General features: G+C 32.2%; 1 protein-coding gene across 2 annotated transcripts in view; it reads right to left on the bottom strand.

The window, feature by feature from the left end:
- The window catches only part of LOC140431921 (aminopeptidase N-like), an 89,507-nt gene that overhangs the window by 61,612 nt on the left and 12,382 nt on the right, over positions 1-15,513 (bottom strand). Inside the window, exons 1-2 of one of the 2 annotated variants that reach the window (XM_072519796.1) lie at positions 9,033-9,136; positions 4,081-4,488 (exon numbers count right to left, since the gene is read on the bottom strand). In XM_072519796.1, the coding sequence (XP_072375897.1) occupies positions 4,081-4,484 (404 nt within the window). In that variant the 5' untranslated portion in view covers positions 4,485-4,488; positions 9,033-9,136. Of the gene's footprint in view, positions 1-4,080; positions 4,489-9,032; positions 9,137-15,513 lie in introns of those variants that run through there. The other variant, XM_072519792.1, reaches the window with a different exon arrangement.

Below are 15,513 nucleotides of genomic sequence, written 5' to 3'. Positions count from 1 at the left end.
CTCTGCTCATTTGATTTAATACTTCGACATTTGTTGTGTGATCTGTCCAGGGAATTTTAAGTACTCTTCTAAATACCCACATTTCAAAGGCCTCCAATCGGTTCATCACATTGGCCTTTATGATCGAGGTTGCTACACCATATAGCAGTATGGAGTAAATGTAACAGCAAATTTACACGGATGTAAATTGGAGCTGTAAGGTCAGATAATAGAACGAGTGATAGAGTTTAAATATCTATGCATCACATTATCTAGCTACGGAAAGTTCGAAACCGAAGTGGAAGATCAAGTGAATAGAGCAAACAGAGCCGCAGGTTGCTTGAATCAAACAATATGGAGAAATAAAAATGTCGAGAAAGAAATGAAAAGCAGAATTTACAAAACAGTCATCAGACCAATAATGACATACGAGGCAGAAACACGACCTGATACAGAGAGGGCAAAAAGGATGATAGAAAAAGCAGAGATAAGAACATTTAAAAAAATTGATGGTAAGACACTATGGGAAGAAAAAGAACATTAACTGGTGGGATGACACCTAAGCATGAAAACAAAAAACAGATATGTAAAGATCTACTGCGAAGTATCATAATCATGAGAGGGTACAGAAAATTAAATAATAAATACAATAAACAGCAGGAAGATAAGCTTAATGAATATCGGAATAATTTATTAGTATATAAGGTAAATGTACCTAACTTGGGCACTGCACCTATAATGGGCACCACGAAAATGTATTAAGTAAATAACGTTACTGTGATTTTAGTCACAAAAAAAGTAGTTGTGAAGGTGGCCTTAACTCTTGTCTTGCACGTCTACTAAATTCCGCCCTCTCCTTCAGTTTGACTGTGAATTTTGTCGTGTGTGGTTCGTAGGACTTTTCATCATAGTGTCAGCCATTTAGGTTAGTTTAGTAATATAAATATAGATAATTAATATGAAAATTCCAAAGCAAGTCTAGTTATTGAAAAAATAAAGTGCCACAATTAGCAAATCATTTTTTTTAATTGATTATTATTGTGATAGGTGTACGAAAAGTAACAACGAAGCGGTGTTGTTATGGAATATGTAATTCTTTAATAATATGTCCTAATTCTAATAAGACTCTGCTTAGACTCATAATCCAAGGAAAAATCTCGGGAAAGAGAAATGTGGGACGTAGGAGGATTTCCTGGTTGCGAAATTTAAGGGAGTGGTATGGGTGCAGTTTAATACAGTTAATCAGAGCTGCAGCCAACAAAGTAAAGATTGCTGTGATGGTAGCCAACCTTCGATAGGAAACAGTACTGCAAGAAGAAGAATTCTAATAAAAAATATTTATTTAATTTAAGATTTCTTTATAAATTTATAAACCAGTACGTATGACGTATAATATATATTATACTTACTAACATGGAGGCCGATGAAAAGTCCTATAGTAAACGGTTGTGAATTCACGCGCCAAACTAACCTCAAGTTAGTGAATTTACTAAGAAGTAAGTTTTTTTAATACTTATTTTTCAAGTTTATTTATTTTTTTATTGTTTTATTGGCTTTGTTCATATATTTAATCTATATAATTATTAAACAAAAAATCTTTTTTGGTTTTGAACATTGGGGGGTCCAAATTAGGAACGGGAATGTTATCAATGTACCAGTAATGGACAATATGCCTAACTTGAAAGATTTGGTATAAGCTGGCATTGTGCTTGTGTGTTAAAGCCCACTAAATATAAAATATATGGGTACGGTCGACATAGGTAGTGCATATCATAAGAACTCCAAATCACATTTTTATTTTGTCTTGAGACTTGTCTTTCTTACCCAATGAACTTTTTTATATTTTGTTTCAGCATCTATTTTTGTGGTAACACGCATGGGTCCCCCCACTGTTTTTTCCCTTGACCAGAAGCTAGTTTTTGTTCGATGGAAAAAAGAGATAGCTAAAAAAAAGGGTTCCCAGAGACAAAAGATACATTGACACACCAGCCAAAACTCAGAGTTCAGAGGCGAGTAGTGACTCAAAAAGAATTAGAAAAGTGGTTTCGCGAGGTGCTACAATATATAAATGACAATAATTTAAGAGGAGCATTTTTTGAGGATCCGAAAAGAATTTTCAACTGCGACGAAACTGGTTTTTTTCTGTGGCGGTGGCGGTAAAAAATTTAATTTGACTGGGCTCCTTACAACCAACTACGCTGGAGAACTTGCTGTACCGATGGTTGTGTATGAGTATACAAGATGAGTCATGAGACATTCTACGAATATATAGTAAATTTTTTTCATCTTTGACTGACGAATAACAATATCGAACAACCAGTTTTATTTTTCATGGATGGCCACACCTTCCACATTTCGATGTCACTGGTTATCTTTTGTGTAGCTAGTAATATTGACTTCTACCAAATGCCACTCATATATTCCAACCTATGGACGTATCTGTTTTCCATTTCCTTAAGCTCAAAGTTTCTGAGTGGCGCTTGGCACATGAAGGTCAACAAGCAGAAAAACATAAAATCCAGACTATTTTAAATCAAATATTAGTCAAACTTGCACCAAGAACCATTCAAAACGGTTTTAGAGCATGCGATCTAGTATGGGAACCAACGGTAGTTAAAATACCAGAAGTGTCATAACACCAGGCCCAGCATCCAGTTGAACAGTTGCAGTCTGTTGATGTTCCTCATGATACATTACTTAATATACTTGAGAAAAGAATAAAACCACAAAAAATGCAAGAATTTGAAAAATATGAGACTGGCAAGGGGATCTAAGAGATTATTCTTTGGCTTACCGCAAAAACATTCAACATTTATAAAACTATAGAATGTATGATAGTTCAAAATCCGGAGCAACAGGAGGAACTAAATGGTCCTAGTTTATCCTTAGCTCAGAATGATCAATTAGCGGGCCCTTCTACAGCACCAGATACTTCGATTAATGCTAATATGATTCCGTCAACTCCTTCACCCATTGATCATTAATTTGGATCCAAAGTAGGCCCATTAGTACCTTTTTCATTCAAAAGAACTCTGTTTTGGCCTCTGTGAGACGTCCAAAATAAAAAAAAACGAGCAAAAATAGAAAATCTGCTAGCGGTACTTACTTTCCCTCAGATGCTTGTATATTTTGCAAAATTTGATGAGGCTAAACAGAGATCAGAGGATGAAGAGCAAAAGAGAAAATTAATACGAGAAACCAAAAAGGAAAAAAGCAGAAGAAAGGGAAGATTAAAACAAACGGTTGTAGTTCATTTCCTCTAGTTCTTCTTCTGCGTCAATCATGTATGAAGAGTTGGAAATGTCTTCGTTTGCTTCAGAAAGTAGTGTAGACGACACTACTGAGTTAGTCAGCCAGATTAGAATTAAGGAAGGAGACTTTGTATTTGTAATTGGTCAGTTTTTAGAGAGTGAGAGGGGAGCAACTGTGTACCAATACTTGTACATAATACAACAAAAAGGACCTGAACCAGGCTTATGGTCTGTACACAAAACCAAAAAACTTTTTAATGTTGTGGAGCAAGACATTTCCTTAATTCATATTATTCAAATTATTAGAGTAAGCTCTACTCCTGACATTCTTAATAAAGATAGATTCGATTTACAGTTTTAATAAAAAATAAGTGTATTGGAAAAATAGCAAAATAGCAATATGAATAAGTTTTTATTAGTATTTAACAATATTACTTATTTACATACTTGGTTTTATGAGTATGTGCTATACATATTTCTGTTTTAATACTTTATATTCATTGTTATTATTAAAATATAAATTTCCACCTTAAATTACGTTTTATAGGTGTCCAATATTGGGGTGCTCAACATATGGTAGTTTGAAAAATTAGGTGCCCATTATTGGGGCAATGAGAGCAATATATATAATTTATTTTCTAAAATATATGACAATATTTTACATCGTCACATAATATTTTAAAGTAAAGATAATATAATAAATAAAAAAGATCACACCTCAACATTACCTAGAGGCGAGAAAAACAAGTTTGTTTGTTTAAGATGCCCATTATTGGTTCACTTACCTTACTGCAATTTTAACTATGGATCCTAAAAATTATTCAAGTAGTAAACCTGTAATAATAATTACCTTGCAGAACGTGTTGCTTTGTAGTCAATGATTAACGAATTTGCTTCTTTTACCTCTACTTGGGAATTGCAAGTAATGTTTAGTAAATCCAGTGAGTTTTGGACATACTTCCAGCTACACGGTTTTTCTGACTCGCCGTTTAAATAGATGTAGCTTATAGTAATATATTCTTGGGATGAATGTAAAAGGATATACTCAGAAGTTTCAGTTGCTGTAAAAACTATAATTACGGTTCCTGAATAGTTTTCATCATATGCACTAGGAACATTAAGCCATAGATAGTACGTAGTTGGAAAAATATGTTTTAATAAAGTTGTATCCTTTGCATCTGTAATAATAATGGCTGTTCCGAAAAAAATTAATGGAACAAGGAACTTGTTGAAAAAATTAGTTTTTATTGCCATTTGTCTAAAAATTGGAAAAAATATTATTTTCATAAAAGGGGCGCTATATAGTTCATGCACTGTTTATAGTTTATATATATATATATATATATATATATATATATATATATATATATATATATATATATATTTATATGTATATATATATATGAGTGTATATATATATATATATATATATATATATATTTATATGTATATATGTATATATATATGAGTGTATATATATATATATATATATATATATATATATATATATATACATATTGTTATGTTTTTTCTTTCCCAACCAAAGAAAAATAAATAAAAAAATACATCGAAATAAAATTTTAAGATATCAATATAAACAAATTGTATATAGAAATTTAAGATAAGATTTAGTGTAGATAAGAATAGAATTCCGTTTCAAACAAAATTATCAAAAAACCTTTGTTTAGAATTAGAAGACATTTTACCTGTAAGTTAATCTTTTCATTGTTTGTATAATCGAGTATTAAATGACCATATTCTAATCTTTTGAAATATGTATAAATTGTGTATTGACAAAACCAATTTTAAAGTAAGCTATTTAGTTTTTCTCTGAAACCGAAATTAGGCTTTTCCAAAATCATGGTAAACACAATTTGAGCTTTTGATTGGACGGTCGTTTTTAAATGGGAATTTGTGAGCCGATCATAAAAACGGGAGACGTCAGTTATAATTTGGTCATCGAAGGAAACAGTCGTTTGTCTCAAGATAGGGTGTGGTTCGTGAGTTGGATACCGGCATCGTGAAAAGAAATGAATAGTTTTTGCAGAAGGAGATAGCAAGTAGATTAAAAGAGGTCCTTGTATCTACCGTTGGCATTTTGTGAAGATTTGTGAAAGTAGTTTTACGGCATCAAGTTGACAAAAGGAGGTCCTTGTGTCATTAATAAGTAGTTGAGTTTTTGGAGAAGTGCATCAGGTGTTTTTGGTTAGTGCAGCAGGTTTGCAGAGACGTTAGGAAGGAGCCTAGGTGCCAAAAAGGAGAGATCACATCGTTGAGGAGACTGGATTTTTCTGGGTATGTTTCCAACATACAACTCAATAAGAAAATATGCTGATTGATAAGATAACGACAGAATTTGATAATTGTTTTATTCGTTCATATAAAATAAAGAAACGTAAATTTTTGTAATATAATATATTTTTTATTCTTATCCTTCTTCTCTTCCCGATAAAAGACAACTAGAAAATCTTTGAATCCATCGAACACAGGTAATATAAGGAGTTTATTTTACTTTTGATAACAAATAAGTTATATTTTTTTATTGGCTCAAAGGCTGGAAAGGAAGACCAACGAATCTAACATGAATGCTACAGAAATGGTTTGGACACCTAGTGAAAATGCCTGACGAACGTTGGCCCCAAAAACTTCACAGATGGAAGCCCCATGTAAGAAGAAAAAGAGGTAGACCTCGACGCTCATGGAATGAAGGAATTAGAAGAGCGATGGAATCAAGAGGTTTGGAGCAGGAGCATGCCTTGGACCGGGAGGATTGGCGGATAGGAACGGGAATACAGCGATAGCCGTCCCCAAAATGTATTGTATTTACAAGTTGGATCCTGTAATATATATATATATATATATATATATATATATATATATATATATATATATATATATATATATATATATCTAAGAGCAAACATCAAACGAGATAGAGATATCCCCAATTCGGATGCCACAGAGCTGAAATCTGAACCACAGTATAGGTATTGCTAAAGAATTCTTTTAGTTTTAAACTGTGTCCTAACTACTCTGAACTAAGTTTGGAAGCCACGCCTAAAGCCGGACTCAAACGACTCGTGTACTTGGCGAATGATCGTAACTTGCGTATATTTGCCATGTCGTGTGAGTGGGTTACTTATACAATTATTTGTAACTCGTTGGTTTTCCACCAGTTGTCGGTAAAAATGACCCGAGCCAAAGGGATCACGATTATTCGTACATTTGCGAAGTACATACTTGTCTATACTTGCAGAGGCGTTCAAACGAAATTAATAAATAATGGGCAGTTACTGCGACTATTCATTTAGTTTTCAAAGACCTCAGGAGCGTACAGACGTTTTATTTGTGTGTGTGTGTTTTTTTAATTGAAATGAAGTGGACAAATGACGTTGTTGCAGTTTCTTAATTTTTATAAAAATGAGCCGGCCATTTGAATGACCAAATATAAAGAATATAAAAATTGTAATGCAGTTAACGATACCTGGAAAATAATACAAGATAACATATCTGTCCAGTGCACTATAAGTAAATTGAAGAAAAAAAAAGATTCGCTAATGGCCACATGGCCTAAAGGTTCATGGCCAAATAATTGTGTACTTGCCAAGTACACAAGTCGTTTGAGTCCGCCTTTAGCATTAAATTATTTTAATGTTCAGTAGCGTTGCAATTGCAAACGAGTTGGGTTTGTACTTAAAATATTTGTATAATTTTATTTCCAAATAATTGTGCCGAAAATGGACGGAGGCAAACGTAGTGTTTAAAGCAGGATTGCCAAATAATTTTAAACGTGTATTATTATTTTAAAAAATTGAAAAGGGAAATGGACACTATGTTTATGGTAAAAATAGAACCACTAAAGCCTGTAAATCGATGATAATTTATTATTTATAAAACTCAACAGGCCTTAGGGATTTAGGGCTGAAAGTATCTTTGTTTAAATTATTTTAATTCCATTTATTTTTATATAATGCTTTTCTATTGTGTAATAATTATTAGTGAAAAATACCAATCATTTTAAATTATTATTTGCGTCATTACAGGCATTTATATTTGAACAGTATCTAGAATAGTATAACAGAGCAAAAGATCTCTGGATAATTAACTAAAAGTATTTAATTAATCAACAAAAATTGTCGTGTTACTGTTAAACGATTAAAAAACAAAATTGAAAAATATTGGAATATTAAAAAATCGAAATGTCGCTACGAAATATCCTTCTAAAGATGAATTTTCGTTAAAGGAGAATAAAGGGTAACAAAAAAGTGTTAGAGAAGGCGGAAAGGCCTTTGAGAATTAAATACTTAAATTTTGTCAAACATTACAGAAAAGAAAATAGGCCCATTTTTTACCTCGGTGAAATATATGTACACAGTGGAAGCTTTATCGAAAATCTGGACTGGTAAAAATGCTAGAAGATAAATGCCTCATATAATTCGGTACAAGTGAATCCGGCGCCTAATAGTAATTTAAGGAAAAATTATATGATTGACTGATTAAGAAAAATATAACTTTTAATGCTTAAAACTTAATACGTTGATTAAGTGCCATAAAAACCGTTTTATAACATACGAATTTGATAAACTTTTACGTGAATATGATCACACTGCTTTACGTTAACTTCCATACGATCCAAATTTAAATCCGATAAAACTAATATGGGTTACTCCTAAAAAAATATCGCGCAAAATAGTACAACAATCCAATTAGAAAGTGTGAGATACCTGGTGGAACAAGGAGTTTCTGAAATAACCCCAAGTGGGAAGAAAAAACGATATAATCATGTGATTATAATGAAGTGGCGATAGTGACATCGAGTGTTCTTCTGATGATGCAGATTAAATTAAATTTTGGTGTTATTTTTGAAACACTCGCGTACATTCATCCCAAACAATACCTCCCTCGTTCCAAACCCTTTACGGAGCTAAACTGTGTGTCACTTGGTACTCACGCATTTATTATAGATACGGCCATGTACTACCTTTTCAATAAATAGCATAACAAACGGATGGTTTTAAAATCAGCATATGTTTTTACTGTTGTCTTCTTAGGTAGAGCTATGAGCAATGAATTTGACCAAGCATTAGGTAGGTGTTCACTGGTATAAATGGTATTGAAAAACGCATGAAATCCTTCATCATATCATTAACCATATGGTGAGTTGAGCAAGGTCATGACTGTTGTTCATTTTGCGAAGTTTCTTCCCAAAGGTTTTCACCCAAAGTCAAGATCACATGGCAGACGAAGTACACGATGCAACATTTAATAATCGGGGATGCTTTCGAAGAATACTGATAGGCTATCAAATGTACTGGTCCCAATCTCTTTGATGTCCGGATACAACCTCAGAAACTCTCAAAACTTTTGAAAATAAAAAGAATATTTCAGAAAATATAATTTTCCTACTTACGATAAAACATGTCCAAATATCTACGTAAAATCAAAAAATATAATTAAAAATTGCAAAGTTTATGGCTATTACCGATTTTACCGGAAGTGATAGTGAGCTGTAAATTATAGACTTGAATATAGCTACAGTTATGTAAAAGAGCAATTTTTCAGATATCAAATTCGATTATTTTCAGAGGTAAATCTGAATGCGACTTATGCGAAACAACCTGTATCCTACCAGAGAGAGTGATCATTTAGTTTATACAATAGTACGTACTTAAAATAGAGTAATATGGAATTTTTTCAACATGAACATTACACAAATAGACACATAAACGTAATTTTTGTTTAACTTTGGGATATTATTTGCTTTTGACATCTAAGTTATGAAATTAAAAAAATAGTATTTACCCTAATTATTATACAGACATTAGCAATGTTAGCATAAATTTAACTTCTTTTTTAAACCACTTCGAAACTTTCTCAACAATTGTAATGCAAATTTTAATGTTTACTGTTTACTATTTATTATCTTCTAAAGATAAATACATCACCGGAAAGATAATAAATAAACATATTTAGTGTTTGCGGTACAGACAGAGAATCACCGAACACACAAGTGTTCGGTTATTCTCTGGTACAGAGCTGTAATTAATTTATTTAATGGAAATGGATGTAGTATGCATGGTTTTGATGTAAAAAAACAGAACAGACACACAATGTAATTTATTTAATAAATAACCTTTATTTGGATCAAAAAATATGTTGGTATTATTGGAAATGAAGGAATAGATTTTGCAACAAAAAGTTCTTGTGATAAATTGCCAATTCTGCCTAAGAACATTCCTCATCTGACTTTCTCTGCGTATTAAGCCATACTCTTTAAATATAACAGGAATTAAAATGAACCAAGGGTATTTTCTTTCTCATATTTTTTAAAATCGGAATATTACGGAATTCTTTTTGTCAGTGTAATAATAACTAGTCAGTGTAATAATAATACTAGTAAAGTAGAAACCCTCAATTTCGAAGAGTGATTTCATAGTTTAAACGCCGAATATCGTCAAATTTAAATGTACACAGCGGCCCTCGAAAACTGCCTGTTTTCTCGATTGCAATTTGCGTTTCCTCATAAGAAATTACAGAATATATAAAGTAGTATATTTATTTGTGCTTCTCTATAGTAGACTTGACCAGAAGTTGTCGTACAGTGTAGCCAATTCTTGTTCACAAGTAGTAATTATGGTCATACAAAACCTGTATTCTTCCACGCAGCGATTATTACCGTCATAAAAATACAAAAAAACATGATTTTTTTTAATAGTAAAAATTAATTACAAAATTGTAATGAAATAAATTTTATTTATATGTTCCGTTTCGTTACATATTTAAATTTATAAAAATCGATATTTTAAAACATTATTTTTCAATCGTTTGGCAATGTTGGAATTAGCGAGGAAATTCCGTTTTACAATTCGGACCCAGACATGAGTAACATTGAGTTCTCGACTTACTTGTCTAGTGCTTATTGTAGGGTTCATAGTAACGGCGTCCATAATGTCATCTTCCTGCGCTTCATCTACATGTTGCTCTGTTTTTCCACTAGGAAAAGTGCCATTTTCTCGCAAATAATTAAAAACTGACCCAAATGTTGGATGACTCGGAGTTCGACAATTAGGAAATCTCCTGCGATATTCTCTACTAGCAGCCCTACCATTCCCATTACAGAATCCATAAAAAAATATTATGTTTGCATATTCTGTGGTCGAAAACTGCTGTGGCATTTTGAACGAAAGTAACAAAAGCTCTACCAAAACTAACACAATGTACTTAACGTAGATATGACAGAAGAAATATGTATTCTTGTACACATAAATAACAATTAATAATGACAATAATGACAATGGGTATAAAATATCAAGAAACGTCAAACGGTCAACGCCAACCTTCATTTTAAACTTTTTTAGATTTATTTTTATTTAGTACAGTTGATGCAATGTATTATTATTTGACATAAAATTTTAATCATTTACAATCAACAAAAACACATACAAGAGGTTTGACTTTTTAATCAATTTAATTTATTATTTATCGAAAATAATGCCCCAATACGATCTATGAGTAAAAATTTAAAATTGAAAAACAATTGATTCTATTGTAGAGATAATACAAAGTGACAGTAAAGATGTTAATTTTCTACGTATTAGATTATGTTGTAGGAACTCATTTTAATTAAAATGTTTGAAATTTATAACATTTGTGTAAATTAATACCTTATAATTTGATACTTCATTATGGTTGTTCTATTTTTGGTAAGATTTGATCGTTCACTAAAAATTTAATAAAAGTGCGACAACATTGTCGCATATGTCGTTTTCATTGGTTATTAATGTAGTTTGAAATTCACTAATTGCATTTTAAAAAAAATTTATACAGGGTGTAATATTTAATACGAATCCCTAAATTAATTTTTCCAAAGCCAGTCCTGGAATTTTTTAGTTTAGCTAATACCAGTCGAATGCTTGATAGTAGTGTACTGTATCATGCAAAAATTAAAAAAATCAAATGAGCCGTATAAACACTACAGTAAAATGAAATAAATGGTCAATTACACAAATCACCCTGTTAATTAATAAAGAAGAGGAGTTGACATTTTTTAGTGGCCACATGATATGCTCCCTGAGGGACTCTACATATGGTAGAAGTATGTAAAGTTCCTCATGACTCACCCTGTATTTAATTGAAATGACTTAATTTTACTGACGTTTCGATCTCTATATAAAGAGATCGTTTTCAAATATACAAATGATAGCAATATTTATTTTTCTGTGGCTTTTTGCTTGTGGCATTCCGTATTTTTAGGGAGAATGTTGGAAATAAGCCACAATACATCTATTCATATGTTTATTTTACTGACGTTTCGATCTCTATTACAGAGACCGTTTTTAAAGTTAAGAAAAAAAAAAGAAAATATTATAAGAATATATAAATATATAATAATAAACAAATAAAATAAATATAACTATAATTTATATCTTTGAAAACGGTCTTTGGATATAGAGATGGAAACTTCAGTAAAAACCTGCAGATAAATATATTGTGGCCTATTTTGAACAATAATATTTAAACAATATAATATAATTAACGTTTAAATAAAAGTGAGTGTACGCCACTGGATTTTCATACGTCTTTCCCCACTTCTACGCCTTCAAACGATGACTCACTCTCCCAAATAGTGAAATTAGAGTTTAGAAAATTTAAATTACAAATTTTTAAATATTCAGAACATCACAATTCACAGCAGCCATAAAAATGAAGAAGGAGAAAGATCAATACAAAGATGGCAAAAAGAGTGAAACAACACGGAAGATGTGCTCAGTGGACCAAGATGCTGATCCCGAGCCTAAGGGACTGGGTGGGCTGTGATCACAGGCGACTGGATTACTTTCTGACGCAAGTGCTCACAGGACACGGATGTTTTAGGACATATCTTCATAGATTCAAAAAGACAGATACAGATAAATGCCTATACTGTGAATATTCTGACACTGTTACTCACTCAATGCTGGAATGTAATAGATAAACAGTGGAGAGAGTGAGAGAGACAGAATGTGTAGAGAAATAGGTATGAACTCTGTAACTCTGAGAGAGATGATCGTGAAGATGACGAGAAGTAGGAAGGGTTGGAATATTGTACAGAATTACATTTGAACAGTAATTAAAAGGAAAGAAGACGTAGAGAAACACAACCGGACCAACGACAGAGATAAAATATAGATAAGAGAAGATAGTTCTCCGAAAGTGTCGTCAGCCTTACAGCGGCCATCCCACTTTCGAAGTACGGTACGTGTGACAGTAAACTGCGCACAAGTAGGAGAGGGTGGTTTTAGTTGGTAGGCAGGATAACAGGAAGGCATCTGTTTACAGGACCTGCTTCTTCTAAGGGGAAATGGGCTTGGATGTACTCTACCCTGAATTCAACATATGTCAGCCATCCCTAGAGGTGGGTTGGCCTGGTAGGGTTTTTTTAGAAATCTCCACCCTCAGAGAAAAAAAGCTTCAATAGGGTCGGTTAGATCTTCTTCTACTTTGACTCTGTTGTTTTGGTAGATATTTTCGATCGTTTTCATTATTCCCAGAGGTACAATAAGTGGATAACTTCCTTTAATTTTCCCCAGTCAAATGCCTTTTTAAGTTCTAGGAAACATAGACATGCCGGTTTGTTGTATTCCAATAATTTCTCTTGCACTAACCTCATTAATATGGCGTCGGTGCATGATCTTCCCGACCTAAATTCTTGTTGTTCTTCTGCTAGTATTATAATTTCATTCAGTTTATTTGTTATCACTTTGGTTGTTAGTTTTAGTGTTGTGTTTAATAAATTAATTCCATTGTGTAATTTTTTGGGTCCGATTTGTCTCCCTTTTTGAAGAGAACTATTAGGATTATCGATCTCCATTCTTGAGGAATTCTGTTTTGTTCTACTATTTTTTGGATTAGTTTTAATAGTTATTTGGTCAGATCTGGTCAACTTAAAATTCATTCAATAAATTGATGTTATTAATTTCTTAGTCGAATTGGTTCCAACAAAAAACTATCCGATGTTTTAATTCATCGATAGTGTTGAAAATTCAGTTTTCGTTAACCATGGCTTCTAATGTACCTACTCATATTGTACAAATATTGTAATCAACTAGGTTGATTACTCAAAAACCAAGATCAGGGCTATTTGGAGGCTACATGTTAGATTAGATGAAATCTGCAACTTGTTCTTACAAATATGTTATCATACTTCTGGAAGTATGGAATAGCGTACCATCTTGTTGAAAGGTAAAGTAGAGGTTAATATTTTCAATATCAGCAAGCATCTTACTTAAAATATCTCTCTGATAAATTCCAGAATTTATTTTAACACCATCGTATACAAAATAAATTTCTGATTTTCCCATCATTGATCTATCTATCTATCTAATTAGCCTTCTTCGGTCCATCTTTGGACATAGGCTTCCCCAATCCTTTTCCATCCCATCATTGATACTGCTTGTAAAACCTTCTCTGAGGCGGAAAAATGACTCCTTTGAACTAAAAGTGAATCTAGCGGTATATTACATTTCTTTCGAGCTTTAGAATAAACCTTATTGTTTTGGGGGTTTTTTGGTTGACGCAATAAAATGACTTTTTCAAATGAAACCCAGATTTTTTCAATTTGTTGTCTGCTTCTGAACCTCGTTATTAATAGCTATTTGCTTCTTTCAACTCTTTTATTCCTTGTATTTGCAGATATTTTTTGACACTAATTTTTTTTAATGGTCGCATATTCAAGTCCTGCCTTACATATTTTTACATTCTTATTATTTTGTCCAACATTGTCAAGAACTTTACTTACCATGGCAATATTGTCATGACTCCTGCCAGTTTTTGTTCTTTCTCGCCCTGATTTCATTCTAATTGAATCATCATTTTCTCTCAAATGTTTTAAGAAGTAACTGACCGTGCTCACTTTCCAGTTAAACTCCGGGAACATTTTACAATTCTTGTGGCGCCATAATTTTTTTGACACAAAGACTTTATTAACATTTTATCTTCGATTGATAGGTAAACCATTTTTAATAATGACAACACACAACTAAACACATTAATGTCTGCTGACAATTCGACCAAGAAATTATTAACCGATCAATTGGGCAGCGTCGAAGACTGCAAGCTGTAGTAAATAACCATGGAGGACACTTCCACAATGAATTTAGTTAATTCATTGTAAGTTTTTTTATTTGGTTAAAAAATTTGTATTACCTTTTGAATAAAAAAAATTATTAATACTACTATGTACGCCCTTTCAGAATGTCATTTATTTTGCTCCAAATGCTTATTAAAAAGATTTTAAGGATAGTCTTTTCGAATACTTATTAATAGTAATACTAATTTTCGAATTTAAATATTAACAGGGTGATTTTTGCAACGACCTTAAAAGTAAGCCTTTATAAAAACGACTCTTACTTAGACTCCCGTTAAGTTGTTTCCTTTAGTCTTGTAAATTTTAATTTACATGTAAGCTATCAGAAGCTGAAACAGGATCAAGTAAGCGAAAACCTGATAGAAGCAACTAAAGGTATATAAATATATATATATATATATATATATATATATATATATATATATATATATATATATATATATATATATATATATATAAATATATATACGAAATAACAAGAAGTCCAGAGACATCTCTCTTATAGCAAATTGGGTGAACCGCAAATTCAAAGCCTCTTGCTAGAGGCTTTTAACGACGCTAGAAGTATCCTTTTATTTCGACATGCATCTACGACTCACCTTTGAAAAATACTATCTTTTTCGCTCTTTACGTAGAGAAAGACGTTTAAATGAAAGAAAAAGATTGCATTTTATTTCAATCGGAACTCCACAATTGCTCTACACGTGTTTCGAGTTATTCAACTCAACATCAGGATCACTTGTGGAAGTTCAACTGAAATGAAATGCAGTCTAGTATTTGGTCATTATAACCAAAATAACAGCCACGTACGCTAGCAGCGACATCTATACGAAATAACAAGAAGTCCAGAGACCTCTCTCTGATAGCAAATTAGGTAAACCGCAAATTCAAAGCATCTTACTAGAGGCTTTTAACAACGCTATAAGTATCCTTTTACTTCGACATGCATCTACGATTGAAATGAAATGCAATCTTTTACTTTCATTTAAACGTCTTTCTCTACGTAAAGGGCGAAAAAGATAGTATTTTTCAAAGGTGAATCGTAGATGCATGTCGAAGTAAAAGGATACTTCTAGCGTCGTTAAAAGCCTCTAGTAAGAGGCTTTGAATTTGCGGTTCACCTAATTTTTAATTTACATCAGAGAGAGGTCTCTGGAC

Source organism: Diabrotica undecimpunctata, chromosome 1, assembly GCF_040954645.1.
Source record: "Diabrotica undecimpunctata isolate CICGRU chromosome 1, icDiaUnde3, whole genome shotgun sequence".
In the NCBI taxonomy this organism is placed as follows: Eukaryota; Metazoa; Arthropoda; class Insecta; order Coleoptera; family Chrysomelidae; genus Diabrotica; species Diabrotica undecimpunctata.
This window is presented reverse-complemented; position numbering and strand designations above follow the sequence as displayed.